Source organism: Natator depressus, chromosome 1 (genome assembly GCF_965152275.1).
Source record: "Natator depressus isolate rNatDep1 chromosome 1, rNatDep2.hap1, whole genome shotgun sequence".
In the NCBI taxonomy this organism is placed as follows: Eukaryota; Metazoa; Chordata; order Testudines; family Cheloniidae; genus Natator; species Natator depressus.
The window spans coordinates 224,170,437-224,186,435 of NC_134234.1; the positions used below are offsets into that span (position 1 = coordinate 224,170,437).

Below are 15,999 nucleotides of genomic sequence, written 5' to 3' on the forward strand. Positions count from 1 at the left end.
CTCCTCACCTAATCTCTGTTCTAAACATATAGTCTTAGCCAGATTTCAGAAATCATTACCCCACTTACATCACCTGCACTTTGATTTTTTTTAAACTTACTGTTTTATAATCAGGTTGACAGAGTTCTAGTCACAACAGTTTAGCAGACATAACAGAGAACAGCTGTGAAATAATTATCTCTTACCCAAAGTTAGTTTCCTTTGTTGATATTTCTCCAAAGTGTCCTGATGAAGGCCACAGTAGAATAAACCTCATCTATGCACTAACACTTGAAATAAGAAGATTGCTGGAAAAGAACTTATAAAATATTTGTCATCTTTTTTCTCTGTCTCCCTTTTTTACTTTTGTATTTTTTTTTAAAAAAGACTAAATTACTTCGATAAGTTTTCAATAAGATTGAAGCAGAATTCATAGACTCAGCTGTAAAGATTAATTAATATAGTTCATCTCTCTGCCAATAATGGACCATTACATACAGGACATTTTTTAGTTTTACCCTAATCTAGTTTTAAATGCCCCATGCAATAAGGCTTCACTGCTACCCTTGGAAAATTATTCTGCAGCTTATTCAGTCTGTCAGAGTTTTTTCCTGATGCTCAGATAAATTGTTCTCTCACTGTTCCCCCCACTGAGTCAATCCATACAGCCTTTTAACCACTTTTGCTATCTTCTCTGAACTCAATGTCTACAACCGAATATTTTATCTGGAGTAGTGCACTTAATGAAAGTGAAGTTTGAGAACACACATAAATAACTTAAGGGAAAAAATCCTTACAACCACACTATAGCTGGCAAATACAATAAGCAAGCAGGAAATTCAGAGTGAACAGTAAATTTACAAGAAATCCAAACATCTGAATATACAAAAATTCAGTTTCAATTTTGTTGTTATATGCTCCTACTCTATATGTCAATCAGAAGCAGAGATTTTCATGCATGCACTCATAACTACCCATTAGATTAACATCTCAAATCAAGTGCCACTTGTACAAAGAATATACTAAGAATGAAATTCAGTTGCACACACAGAAGTTCATTATAACATAACAAAACAAAAATACCTGGACTCCTCTGCTTGCAGATTTGAGCAGTTAGCTCTTGGACATACTCCGGGAAAGATTCAAAGCAATCACCATAGGATACTACTTTTATTCCATGCAGAAGCATATCTGCCTGGAGTTTAAAAAAGTGGTCTTCATTTTCTTTAAGCACCAACATATAATGTTCTAAATCTACTTTATTCTTTACAGTATACAGAAAGAGAGCCTGGAATATTTGATCACGCAGAGTCTCTCCACAGCCCACAAACAAGAAGGATTTCATCAGATACAAGTTCTGCAGAACCTCCTGTTAAGAATATTAAGATCACAAAAGAAAAATGTTATCTATTTGGCCAAAGACACATGGGTCAAAGTAAAAACATTTTTTTAAAGTTTCACACACACAAAAGAGGAAATGGAAAACTCAGTTTGGCAAAACACAGTATGTTCTTGAAAAGTCACACATACCATTACTTCGGGGTCTTGAGTAACATCTTTATATCCTGAAGGATCCAACACCATTCCACAGGGATCTGTATACAAGCCATGAATATGAAGAACTCCATACTTTATATGACCTCTTGCCCACTGAAGAACCTAAAGCAAATCATGCATGTAATATTTACTTTGGATTATACTATACTACTGAAAAAGGGGAAACTATGTTCTTGTACAAGTGCCCAAACAAGTTCCCTTTGTGTATGCCACCACTTGCATAAGTTACAGAAAAAACAGTTCAACTACTAACATTTTGAAACAGAAGTTCCTAAACTACAGACTGTAAAATTATCAGAATACAATATAAATAACAGCCTTTTAAAGGCTTTTTGCTTTTGACCAAAATAAACTTATTTTAGTTGATGAAGAGCATTCTAGCTTTTTACAAAAACATAAGACACTAAGAGTAAAGCAGACAGAAAAATCTTCACACCAGTCAGACATCTTTGAGTCTTCCTTTCCGGTGTATGAGTGATGAGCTAATCACTTCACTAGATTAAGTTACATTTGTGATTGTTACAATTACTTCATCCACATGAACTGTACTGTATATAAGAAATCTACCATTGGTATTTTCTGGCAAATTGTATCACATTATTCAAAACAGACAATGAAAACTTTCTGTCCATGGCTATTATTTTACTTCAATGAAAAGCTTTAGTTTAGAAAACTAAGTAGTAAAGATTTTCAATGAGTAACTAGTGAAAAAACCTGCAAAAGCACAAGACAACTCCTTTCTCCTATAAGAAGTCTTGACATTTCATTGCCTTATCATACCTTATCCTTATCTTTCAGGTCTAAAGACTCCATAGGTTTACCCAGTTGCTGACCAAAAATCTCAAGTAAATTGTCATAGTTTGTTGTAAGGACCATAGTGCCTCTCTCCATTAGCCTGAGGATTGACTGTAGAACAACAGGATTCTGAATGTGTTGTTCCAAGTTATCAAACACCTCCATTAAGCAATCCTGGAAAAAGTTGGGCTTGGAATCACCTGTGCGCTGAAGAAAAAAAATAAACATGGTGTATGGTTAAAGGTAAGTACTGTAACTGCCTTCAGCAGGATGGCAATGGTCCTTAACCATTTGTCCCAATACTTTTCTTTAAAAGGAATTTACTAAAGTTATGATATTTAGACAGCTCCTATAGTATATAAAATGTTATGGTTTGAAATGTCAGAGATAAATTTGAATGGCTTCACACATCCCTCTATTAGTTATATAGCTCATATAGTAAGGTCATCCACTTTTCTAAAGCTTTTTGACAGGAATCAACTTGTGCAATGTGTAGGCCTGGGGGAGGGGGGAAATCTCTTCTGTAGTTAAACCTTCCTCTGTCACTTCCAAACGGAAATATTAAAATGTGCTCCACTCATCTTTTAGCTAATGCCCAAACTCCATGATGGGGTAGACCAGAGGGAGTTCACAACACACCAGAGTTCCATAGACTGCACTGGCTTCCTGATCACTTCCAGGTGCAATTCAACGTGCTGATGTTCATGTTTAGAAGCTGTATACAGTTAGGGTCCTAGCTTCATGAAATCACAAGTGCTGTCATTGCCTTTGAGGTCAAAAGTTACCATTCCCTAGATTTAAAGTCTGGGGTGCTTGCAGAGAGTCCTTGTCTCAGGAAATCACTTTTGCTCAATCAAACCAGAGATTCTTAATCTTTAGGATGAGCTGCAAAGCCCATCTGTATATGCAGGATTTTCCCTGAGGGGATGGGATGGGAGTATTATGCTTAGTATATCTCTATATATGTTTGTAATTCTCCCTCTGTATTCTCAATGCATCTACAGGAAGATGACTTCAGGCTGTTTTTAATGGATTTTCCAAAGAAAACTTCTCAATCTCAAAATCAGTGGCATAGATGCACATTGAATGGGTGGGGACTTTCCTTATTTGAAATAAATGGAGCTGTGACAACTTAAGGCTATCAATAGTGTCAAGGTCTGTCAACATTTCTGTGCAATCTCTGGTTTCAGTCAGCAAAGCTATAAATTCCTATTTGAGTTCAGAACACTGACAGACTGACTTATCATAACATAAGCATAATGTGTTTCCACAGTTTTCAGCGAGGTTTGAAATAAAACATTCAAATTAATGCAAGTAAAATATACACACACACAGAGCAGTAACCCCTACAAGTCCCTATTAGAAATCAAGGCCCAATTGTGCTAAGTACTGTATAGTAAAACAGACTCTTTCTGCCCCCAAAGGGCTCAAAACCTACGAATACTACTATTATAATAATGTCTTCAAATAATAAGTACTATACACACTCACTGGGGACATCTTTCTTATGAGATCATGTGCAACTACAAGCAAGTCTCTGTCTTTGATCACTTTTTTGCGGAATTCAGCAACGTCTCCTGGATGAAGCACCTCCAGCTGTTCAGCTGCTCCAATGACAGCTTCAATACAGCTCCTCCATGAGCACAGTGCTGGTATTTCTGGTGCTACAGCAGCACTCACTCCGGTTCCAATTACCAAAAGAAGGTCCCAAGGCTGCTTCCTTATTAGACTTTTTAAAATCTTCCTAAAATAAAAACAGAAGATCTACATTTTCTACACACTGTATGTTATCTTGTCATAGTTTCTCAGGATTTTGATAGAAGAGCAATTTAGTGTGTCCATGTGAACTATTAGCGCTTGTAACAAGTGCCAAATTGACAGCCCTAGAGTAGCAATACTCTGTTTCTCAACAGATAAGCTTTGGCCAAGAAGAAGCAGCAGCAGCACAAGCTTTCTCAAAGTGAGAGATCAATGTACCTCAGCCCTAATCAAGAGAGACCACATCTAGGATGGGAGAATGGGTATGAGACCTCTTACTACTCTATCTTTGGCCTGTATGCTGTGACTGCAACTAATGTGACAATTATTGCAAACTGGGATTTGTGATCAAGAACTGTACTCAAACCAAATTAATTTCACATAATTTACTTTTACTTAACAGCTATAAAGTAGCAATAGCTTATACTCACTAATATACTTAGCTGGATTTAAACTGGCAATCTAGAAATGAAACAATCTGTTGCCAATTTTCAATCCTTTGGGCCACCTACTCATCCTTTCAGAAGTTCTTTTAAGAGAGCTGTACTTCATAGTACCATTGAAAGATCTACTAAATATACAGACACTAATGACTAAGTTGAAGTATTTTAAAGAGACAAAGAAATAAGGTTCTAGTTCATCTGTATCTGTATGTTAATCAAGTGCTGCAGCAGACAGTGAATTTATGTACAGTTGTGGTGTGAAAGATAGTCACATACATGCTCCCCTTCCCCTAAACACCTCCCTCAGCTGTTTTCTGTTTATGATAATTATCTCCTCCACAACTATGTGACACCTGAAGCTTTCTAAACATAGGTTCACCCAAAAATGTTGCCTGCATGAGCTGCCCCTGGGTATTAGCTGTATAACAGCAAGCACAAGGAATTCTCAGGCAAGTCTGATGGGGAGGCTTTCTGCAAAACAAAGTAAAACTGGACTTTGTAAAGAAACATCTCCATTAGTCCAAAATCATCCTTGAATGCTGAAGGCTTGGTAAAATGGATAGAATTACTGAGGGAGGGAAGCCTCATTTTCAATTATTTCATGCAAGTAAAGAAAAAGTCTTCTTTCCTGAATTTCTTTTTCATTTATTTTTGAAGTTTTGTAGCTTCTCATTAATCTTGGCTTCAGCAGGCAAGCTTGAAGACCCTTTTTTTCTGGTAAAACGCCACATAGTTATAGAATACAAAGTTACCACAGACATAATCTACAAAGCTCTGGTTATTTACATCATATGCACATTACAAATTTGAGAAAAAAACTGGTAAGATTATCTGATAGAGATGTGGAATATATTTCAATAATGTGGAAGAACAAAATAATTTGACAAATATTCAACACTAAATTTGGTCTATAATATTTAACTCTTAAAACAGCCCTTATATCGTTGCTAGAGGTGGGTGAGCAATTGGGATTTCTAGGTCATATTATCTGAATCTACAAGCAACAAGTTAAACATCCCTGTTGAAATTGCGTCAGGCACAGCAACAACTAAAGTGGCTAAAGAGCTGGTTTAGACAAATAAAATACTGCTTTTATGCTCACATTTCTTTCTGCTACAGCACACACAAATTGTTTGTTTCCTCCAGGCATACACGCTACCTATTTCTAACAGCTTAACCAAGTATGAAATATACTGGCAATGGAAAAGTTTTGTTCTCAGGCAAATGTTTACAGATTTTGAGCATATGTGGTGCCATTTTTAAACATTTTAAAAAAATATTTAAAAGTCTGGATTTTTTGGGTAGTTTTATAAAGTAACCTTCTCTCCCAATAATTTTTATTTTTTTCTTCACCCTGTTGTCATAGCCTGTACTGAAACTATTTTCATGTTGCCCTTCAGCCAATATAAAGGGAGACCATCATGGACGGTAATTAACTCGAGGCCTTTTCATTGGTAGCCTTGACTTTTGCACATTTTTGTTAACTTATTGAGTTTTCATATAGGTAGTTTAAAAAAAACAAAAAAACAAAAAAAACACCCCCACACCTTTCCATGTTGTTTTGCAGAAAATTTCAGACATTAAGGCCCAATCCTCAAAGGAATCCAAATGGGAGAACCCTTATGCTCTCAGAGTTCCACTGAATCTACAGAACTCACAGGGAGTGTCAGTCTGCCTGTATGAATCCTTTTGAGGATTAGAGTCTAAACAAGTGGGGGGCGGAGAGGGGGAGGAAGAGTAGGAAGGAAAGTAAAACAGTGTACTAAAAATTTTGGAAGGCTAAAGCAGCAACTATGATCTATAACTTTTCACAAAGGTGCATCTGGAATCTTTGTAAGCTTCATCCTCACTCCCACAGTTACCTTTGACTCAAGAGTCTCAGTGGGTGATCCCCAAGGAACAGAAGTCCTACCCTCTCTAACACACACTAGTTACCATTATATTTACCTTGATTTTTGTTCACTTCTGTTGGTTGTCATTTCTTCTGAGTCCATCTCTGAACCCTATTTTAAAAAGATTAGCAACTCTTAATACCTCAGTTTATATATGCAATACCTAAAAAATGCCCAACAATTACTGCCAAAATTAAATATTGATGTATTTGACCATTTCTTTGCATTTTCAATTTATTAAATTAACAATTTATGTGTGACTTCTCACAGACAGTAAAACTAATGTAATTACAGAAGAGGGACTTTGATTTCAAAGTTGTCAATTGATTTAAGTGGAGCTATGACAATTTACACCAGCTGAGGATCTGCCCTACCTCTAGATTCAAGAAGAGAGAAAGCAATTTTTTCAAAGTTATATTTGTCCTTTCCTTAACCCCAAATCTGAGTGGCAAGTGGAGGAAAGACACTAGCCATCCCCTACAGCCCCCAACTAAAACCTCTCCAGCACATCATCAAGGATCTACAACCTATCCTGAAGAACGACCTCTCACTCTCACAGACCTTGGGAGACAGGCCAGTCCTCGCTTACAGACAGCCCCCCAACCTGAAGCAAATACTCACCAGCAACTACACACCACACAACAAAAATACCAACCCAGGGACCAAACCCTGCTACAAACCCTGGTGCCAACTCTGTCCACATATCGATTCAAGGGACACCATCATAGGACCTAACCACATCAGCCACACCATCCAGGGCTCATTCACCTGCACATCTACCAACGTGATATATGCCATCGTGTGCCAGCAATGCCCCCCTGCCATGTACCTTGGCCAAACCAGACAGTCTCTACGCAAAAGAATAAATGGACACAAATCAGACGTCATGAATTATAACATTCAAAAACCAGTCGGAGAACACTTCAATCTCCCTGGTCACTCAACAACAAAAACTTCAAAAACAGACTCCAACATGAAGCTACAGAACTGGAATTAATTTGCAAACTAGATACCATCAGATTAGGCCTGCATAAAGACTGGCAGTGGTTGGGTCATTACAAAACCTAAACTTAATTTCCCCAATACTAATTTCTCCCTACTGTTACACACACTTTCTTGTCAACTGTCTGTAATGGGCCACTCTCTTACCACTTCAAAAATTATTTCTCCTCCTTTGGTATCTTGCTGTTAATTGAGTTCTCTCGTTAGACTGACCTAACACTTGGTAAAGCAACCCACATCTTTTCATGTATTTATACCTGCTCCTGTATTTTTTACTTCATACATCTGATGAAGTGGGTTCTAGCCCATGAAAGTTTATGCCCAGATAAATTTGTTAGTTTCTAAGGTGCCACAAGGACTCTTCTTTTTTTTTTTTTTTTGGTATCAGGAAGGTTTATAGAATATTTCAAGTTCTGAAGAATTACCTAGCCCAGCCCTTAAGCTATTACTAAACAATTACTAAAATTATGTTTCTGCTACAAACAAAACAGTCCAAAACATCTCAAGGTTGCGAACATGACTCATTCCCTGAAGACAAATTTATAATTTTTAAGTTATGCAGGAGGCCACAAACAAATTAAGAAACTTTACCTGGAAAATATGCTACAAATTAAGAACTTTACCTTTCTGGTATGCTATGTTTTACTAGTACAAACACTTAGTTTGAGACATGCAGAGTACCTAACAAAAGTTAGGGTAAGGAAACATTAAAAAGAAAAAGTGTCTAAGATGTCTGCCCTAAAGCAATTTTCTCTGTTACAGCTCTTAAATTAACATTTCTAACATTTCAGGTTGTCATGCAAAACTTGCTCATGATAGTAGTCACATTTGGAGACTCCTAAGGATTTGCAGGATAGGTTTTTTGTAGATCACAGAAGATAAAGGAAAGGTCATTATCTTTCTTACACAATTCACTGAAATACAGCATGATTGGAGGGCAGAACCAGTTTAAGCTACTTATTCACTTAAATACAAAGGTAAAAGTCAAACTACAGTGAATAGGTCAACCTCTTCCCTCAGTTAAACCAATGTAAATCCAGAATTAATCCACTGACCTTCATGAGTTCCTCTAGATTTATACTGGTGCAACCAAGATTATAATTTAGTCTGAAATTAATATGCTATAAAAACAAGACTATGGAATCAACAAAACATTTTAAACTGAGGGCACTATACTCAGAATAAGGAAAAATATATTAGAAAAATGAAATATCAAGTATATGAAAACACAAAGACAGTATGTAAATAACCATGATTCTGGTCTCATTTGGTTCCACTCAAATAATCTGCTCCTTCCAATCCTCCCGGTCCTGAAAGCTATTCCCTTGTTGTTTTTTTATTTGGGAAAATATTCCCCCCCTCCTCTGCTGGAATAGCAAACTGATAGAATTCTCTCCTTCCAAGAAGTTTTCTTACCAAGATTAAGGTCCAAAGTACCATCCTACTGCAACAATCTCAAGATGTATGCTGAAAAGTAACCTTTGCAAAACTATGTCTCCCCCAACAGCCTTCTCTAGACAATTTAAACCCCAAATAATCCCAGAACTGCATTTTGGCAGGTTAATTTAACTACATCATCATCCCTTGGACAGACGTCAGGATATGCTTCTACAGACACAACGTTCTGAAGATTCAGAGCAGGCTGCACTGCGGGGACAGGAGGACGGTGAAGAAATTTGGCAGCATGTGACCTCCAAAAGAAGAAAGGGGAGCGTTCATGTACCAGCAACGCAGATACAGGTAAGTAACCGTTTTCATGTTCTCTCCACAGGTACTAATGCAGAGAGTGGACTAGATGATACATCTGAGGGAAGGGAACAGAAGGAGACTCCGCCGATTGGAAGGCATAAGATGCACTGTCCTAGGGTTGGGGGTTCCACGACCACTGCTCCCAAGAGAAGGAGGCGGGTGGTGGTGGTCGGGGACTCTCTCCTCAGGAGGACTGAGTCATCTATTTGCCACCCTGACCGGGAACACCAAGAAGTCTGCTGCTTGCCAGGAGCTAGGATTCACGATGTGACGGAGGGACTGCTGAGACTCATCAAGCCCTTGGATCGCTACCCCTTCCTGCTTCTCCATGTGGGCACCAACGATACTGCCAAGAATGACCCTGAGCAGATCACTGCAGACTACGTGGCTTTGGGAAGAAGGATAAAGGAGTCTGAGGTGCAAGTGGTCTTCTTGTCCATCCTCCCCGTGGAAGGAAAAGGCCAGGGTAGAGACCGTCGAATCGTGGAAGTCAATGAATGGCTACGTAGGTGGTGTCGGAGAGAAGGCTTTGGATTCTTTGACCATGGGATGGTGTTCCAAGAAGGAGGAGTGCTAGGCAGAGACAGGCTCCACCTAACGAAGAGAGGGAAGAGCATCTTTGCAGCAGGCTGGCTAACCTAGTGAGGAGGGCTTTAAACTAGGTTCACCGGGGGAAGGAGACCAAAGCCCTGAGGTAAGTGGGATACCGGGAGGAAGCACAAGCAGTAGCGCGCGAGAGGGCAGGGCTCCTGCCTCATACTGAGAAAGAGGAACGATCAGCGAGTTATCTCAAGTGCCTATACACAAATGCAAGAAGCCTGGGAAACAAGCAGGGAGAACTGGAAGTCCTGGCACAGTCAAGGAATTATGATGTGATTGGAATAACAGAGACTTGGTGGGATAACTCACATAACTGGAGTACTGTCATGGATGGATATAAACTGTTCAGGAAAGACAGACAGAGCAGAAAAGGTGGGGGAGTTGCATTGTATGTAAGGGAGCAGTATGACTGCTCAGAGCTCAAGTATGAAACTGCAGAAAAACCTGAGAGTCTCTGGATTAAGTTTAGAAGTGTGAACAACAAGGGTGATGTCGTGGTGGGAGTCTGCTATAGACCACCGGACCAGGGGGATGAGGTGGACGAGGCTTTCTTCCGGCAACTCACGGAAGTTACTAGATCGCAGGCCCTGGTTCTCATGGGAGACTTCAATCACCCTGATATCTGCTGAGAGAGCAATACAGCGGTGCACAGACAATCCAGGAAGTTTTTGGAAAGTGTGGGGGACAATTTCCTGGTGCAAGTGCTGGAGGAACCAACTAGGGGCAGAGCTCTTCTTGACCTGCTGCTCACAAAATCGGGAAGAATTTGTAGGGGAAGCAAAAGTGGATGGGAATCTGGGAGGCAGTGACCATGAGATGGTTGAGTTCAGGATCCTGACACAGGGAAGAAAGAAGAGCAGCAGAATACGGACCCTGGACTTCAGAAAAGCAGTCTTTGACTCCCTCAGAGAACTGATGGGCAGGATCCTCTGGGAGAATAACATGAGGGGGAAAGGAGTCCAGGAAAGCTGGACTCCTTTATATTTAAAGAATCCTTATTGAGGTTACAGGGACAAACCATCCCGATGTGTAGAAACAATAGTAAATATGGCAGGTGATCAGCTTGGCTTAACACAAAAAAGAAGCTTACAAGTGGAAGATTGGACAAATGACTAGGGAAGAGTATAAAAATATTGCTCGGGCATGCAGGAGCAAAATCAGGAAGGCCAAATCACACCTGGAGTTACAGCTAGCAAGAGATGTTAATAGCAACAAGAAGGGTTTCTTCAGGTATGTTTGCAACAAGAAGAAAGTCAAGGAAAGTGTGGGCCCCTTACTGAATGAGGGAGGCAACCTAGTGACAGAGGATGTGGAAAAAGCTAATGTACTCAATGCTTTTTTTGCCTCTGTCTTCATGAACAAGGTCAGCTCCCAGACTACTGCACTGGGCAGCACAGCATGGGGAGGAGGTGACCAGCTGGGGAGGAGGTGGAGAAAGAAGTGGTTTGGGACTATTTAGAAAAGCTGGACGAGCACAAGTCCATGGGGCTGGATGCGCTGCATCCGAGAGTGCTAAAGGAGTTGGCAGATGTGATTGCAGAGCCATTGGCCATTATCTCTGAAAACTCATAGAGATCAGGGAAAGTCGCGGACGACTGGAAAAAGGCTAATGTAGTGCCCATCTTTAAAAAAGGGAAGAAGGAGGATCTAGGGAACTACAGGCCAGTCAGCTTCACCTCAGTCCCTGGAAAAATCATGGAGCAGGTCCTCAAGGAATCCATTCTGAAGCACTTAGAGGAGAGGAAAGCGATCAGGAACAGTCAGCATGGATTCACCAACGGCAAGTCATGCCTGACTAATCTAATTGCCTTCTATGACGAGATAACTGGCTCTGTGGATGAGGGGAAAGCAATGGACGTGTTATTCCTTGACTTTAGCAAAGCTTTTGACATGGTCTCCCACAGTATTCTTGCCAGCAAATTAAAGAAGTGTGGGCTGGATGAATGGACTATAAGGTGGATAGAAAGCTGGCTAGATTGTCAGGCTCAACGGGTAGTGATCAATGGCTCCATGTCTAGTTGGCAGCCGGTATCAAGCGGAGTGCCCCAAGTGTTGGTCCTCGGGCTGGTTTTGTTCAATATCTTCATAAATGATCTGGAGGATGGTGTGGATTGCACCCTCAGCAAGTTTGCAGATGACACTAAACTGGGAGGAGAGATAGATATGCTAGAGGGTAGGGATAGGATACAGATCAGACAAATCAGAGGATTGGGCCAAAAGAAATCTGATGAGGTTCAACAAGGACAAGTGCAGAGTCCTTGGAATCATACAATATCAGGGTTGGAAGGGACCTCAGGAGGTCATCTAGTCCAACCCCCTGCTCAAAGCAGGACCAATCCCCAACTAAATCATCCTTAGGACGGAAGAATCCCATGCACCGCTACAGACTAGGAACCGAATGGCTCGGCAGCAGTTCTGCAGAAAAGGACCTAGGGGTTACAGTGGACGAGAAGCTGGATATGAGTCAACAGTGTGCCCTTGTTGGCAAGAAGGCCAATGGCATTTTGGGATGTATAAGTAGGGGCATTGCCAGCAGATCGAGGGATGTGATCGTTCCCCTCTATTCGACATTGGTGAGGCCTCATCTGGAGTAGTGTGTCCAGTTTTGGGCCCCACACTACAAGAAGGATGTGGAAAAATTGGAAAGAGTCCAGCGAAGGGCAACAAAAATGATTAGGGGACTGGAACACATGACTTATGAGGAGAGGCTGAGGGAACTGTGGATGTTTAGTCTACGGAAGAGAAAAATGAGGGGGGATTTGATAGCTGCTTTCAACTACCTGAAGGGGGGTTCCAAAGAGGATAGATCTAGACTGTTCTCAGTGGTAGCAGATGACAGGACAAGGAGTAATGGTCTCAAGTTGCAGTGGGGGAGGTTTAGGTTGGATATTAGGAAAAACTTTTTCACTAGGAGGGTGGTGAAACACTGGAAAGCGTTACCTAGGGAGGCGGTGGAATCTCCTTCCTTAGAGGTTTTTAAGGTCAGGCTTGACAAAGCCCTGGCTGGGATGATTTAGTTGGGGATTGGTGCTGCTTTGAGCAGGGGGTTGGACTAGATGACCTCCTGAGGTCCCTTCCAACCCTGATATTCTATGATGATACCTAATAGCAACTTTCTGCTTCTCAAAAGCTGTGTGCATAAGAGCAAATAATCTACATCAGTGTTTAATAGCCGTAAGGAGGTAATTCATCACTGCTATTAGAGTAATCTCTGTGCCTTTGCCTGATATAGATTCTGACTTTGAAGGATCCAAGATACCAATAGAGGTGATGCTGTCAAGTCTTCTTCAGTGACAGTGCCTAGAAAAAGGGAGGCTAGAGCTGGAATAGGAGTTAGTATTCAGTGTTGATTTCCTGAGAATCCTATGGCTTCTTTAGGATAGATGGTCTTCTCTGCAGGAATCATCAGTTATTCTGATCAGCAGTTGGCCCAACTCTTTACTATCTCTCACTACTATCTCTCATACTGGACTGGGTCTCTACTGGTGACTCATATCCCTCATGCCTCAGACCCTCAAAGTTTCCAGTGCCTCTACTTGTGTGACTGATTCAAACTCATTGAGGGTTAATTGGTCCTTAATATGTATTCTAGATTGCAAAAAAGAAAAGGAGGACTTGTGGCACCTTAGTAGAGGCTAACAAATTTATCTGAGCATAAGCTGTCGTGAGCTACAGCTCACTTCATCGGATGCATGAAGTGAGCTGTAGCTCATGAAAGCTTATGCTCAAATAAATTTGTTAGCCTCTACTAAGGTGCCACAAGTATTCCTTTTCTTTTTGCGAATACTGACTAACACGGCTGCTACTCTGAAACCTGTCATTATTCTAGCTTGGTATCCTCTTCCCTCAAGAAACCGTCCTCTATTTGGTGGATCTCCTTGCAGTGGGCACTTTGGCTTGGAAGTTGGGTAATCAGATAGCGTGCTAGCTGACTATTTGAAAGAGCGCTGCAGACAATACTTGGTAGAGTTTATAGCAGAGAAGAAAATGCATTTAAGTTGTGTCTCCTTCCCCTGCTCCCCTCTCCCCACATACACACTAACTTGCTCCAAAACAAGAATAGGTCAGTATTAGGCCAATAATCTCCTGCAGGCAACAGTTCCTGTACTCCTCTTTAGGGAGAAATTTCTCAGTCTTACCAGCAGTGCAATAGCCAAGTCTGAAACATTCCAAAAGGCTCTGAACTCTGCTTCTGAATTATTTCCCTGTTCAGTGTCTGCATAAAATGTCAGTTACTCATCTCCCTGCCAAAGGTATCTGTAGCCACGCGTTCAACTTATGCAGGTTACAATTTTTTTTAACCCAAAGAAAACCCGGCTTAGACACACAGCCAGGCCAGCACCAGATCTGCTCAGGAAAGGCGCCGCATAAGAGGAATTCATAGAATACCGGGGTTGGAAGGGACCTCAGGAGGTCATCGAGTCCACCCCCCTGCTCAAAGCAGGACCAATCCCCAACTTCTGCCCCAGATCCCAAATGGTTCCCCTCAAGGATTGAACTCAGACCCCTGGGTTTAGCAAGCCAATGCTCAAACCACTGAGCTATCCCTCATTCAGGGATGACTCTGCCCCCCTAACTGGTGTAAAAGTACCGGGGGGTGGGGGGGACAAGGCGGCTGCTATTTTGACCCATGACAGCTCAACCCCCCGCGGCCCCGACTGCTGTGGGGCAGCAGCGCCCCCGGAGCGTTGTGCCCCCATGGCGCGGGGACGGGCTCCCGTCACAGGAGGCCCCCGCCCCCCGCAGGGTGAGGCGCTGCGCGCGGAGCCCCCCGCGGCGGGGCCGTTCCCAGCAGCGCCCCGGGGCAGTAACGGCCCCTGCTCACGGTGAGCGGCAGAGAACGAGCCCCCCTCCGCCGCGCGGGGCCAAGGAGGCAGCGCCTGACCGGGGGAGAGGTGGGATGACCGGCAACGCTCCCCCCCCAAACCTACCGGGCTCCCGCGCCGTTATCCGAGCGCGCCTCCCTCTCGGCTTCACCCCTCGGGGCGCCGGCAAGAGGGGGCGGGGCCTCGCGGCGGCTTCTTCCCCCGCCCGGCGCGTGTCCTCTCAGACACCGTCCCTCGCCCGGGGGCCCGGCCGCCAGCCCATGGCTCGGTCCGGCTCCGCCCAGTCCCGCCTTCTCCTCCTCCTCCTCCGTGGGGAGCTTCGCCCCCTGCTCTGGGTCTGAACACCCTGCAGCCCCCGCCCCCGGTGCACGTCTCCCCTCCGGGGGGGGGGACAGGGGCAGGTGTGCGGTCAGCCAACAGCAGGACCCCGCCCAGGGCTGAGCCTTGAGAGCTCGAGCTCAAAGGCCAGGCCTCGGACACGTCAGTTCGGGGAAGGGTTCTGCCCCACTGCGCAGGTGCGGAATTAATGTGTCTCTCCCTCCCCCCCCCGCAGATTCCCCCACCTCCCGCCATAATTGATGGTGAGGGAGAGGGAACGGCAAGCTGCAATTACACCTATTCCCCAGGAGGTGGTGCCAGAAGAGAGGGCAGCCGATCACAAGGGGGAGCTGCCGGCTGCAGTGAGGGAGAGGGAGGCTGGGTTCCTCACAGAGCCTGGCCCGCGGGGCCAGGTGAGGAGGCTCGGGGTATGGGGGGGGGGGTTGGACAAAGTGGGGCACACAGGGCTGCTGGGGGAGGGGGTGTCACACAGGCTGGGGTTCAGAAGGGCCAGTGGGGGGCGAGAACGAGCAGGGGCACAGGAACCAGTGGGGTGATAACATTGAGGCAGGGTGTGGGGGTGCAGAGACATAGAGGGACAGGAGCAGTTATGCCTGGCTGAATGGAGAGTGGGGGTGTAGGGGCACATGGGGAGAGGGGCAGGTGTGCCTGACTTAATGGGAGAGGAGCCCTAACAACCCCCCCCCCAAAAAAAACCCCATTCCATACTTCTCCCACCCACACCAACCAACCCTCCAGGTTCACTTCCAGGTGCCTTCCCAGCAATTACTTCCATCTCTCTCAGCTCCTCTGTTACCCCTGACTGCCCCAAGCCTTTGCATTGCTTCTGAGCAGTGCAGGAAATATGTTTCTGTATTGTTATAATAACTGATCCCTCTCTGCTATTTAAATGTGCGTAAAGGATTGAAAACTGTGTGAGATTTTTAGATGTCTAATAGAAACACACAGGAAAAATATTTCATTTTGCTAAAGGAAGGGAAGTGTAAACACATTTAGAGGAGGCCTGTAAAGCTAGAAAGTACATAGCTGGAGGGGAACTGTGATTTTATAACCTCTGCT

At 43.2% G+C, this 15,999-nt stretch overlaps 1 protein-coding gene across 2 annotated transcripts in view; it reads right to left on the reverse strand.

Moving 5' to 3' along the window:
- The window catches only part of FAM118A (family with sequence similarity 118 member A), a 34,338-nt gene extending 19,226 nt beyond the window's left edge, over nt 1–15,112 (reverse strand). For both annotated transcript variants that reach the window (XM_074936474.1, XM_074936468.1), the window contains exons 1-6: nt 14,707–15,112; nt 6,480–6,535; nt 3,823–4,075; nt 2,317–2,538; nt 1,510–1,638; nt 1,063–1,348 (exon numbers count right to left, since the gene is read on the reverse strand). In XM_074936474.1, the coding sequence (XP_074792575.1) occupies nt 1,063–1,348; nt 1,510–1,638; nt 2,317–2,538; nt 3,823–4,075; nt 6,480–6,526 (937 nt within the window). In that variant the 5' untranslated portion in view covers nt 6,527–6,535; nt 14,707–15,112. The remainder of the gene's footprint in view (nt 1–1,062; nt 1,349–1,509; nt 1,639–2,316; nt 2,539–3,822; nt 4,076–6,479; nt 6,536–14,706) is intronic.
- Nucleotides 15,113–15,999: the final 887 nt, after the last annotated feature.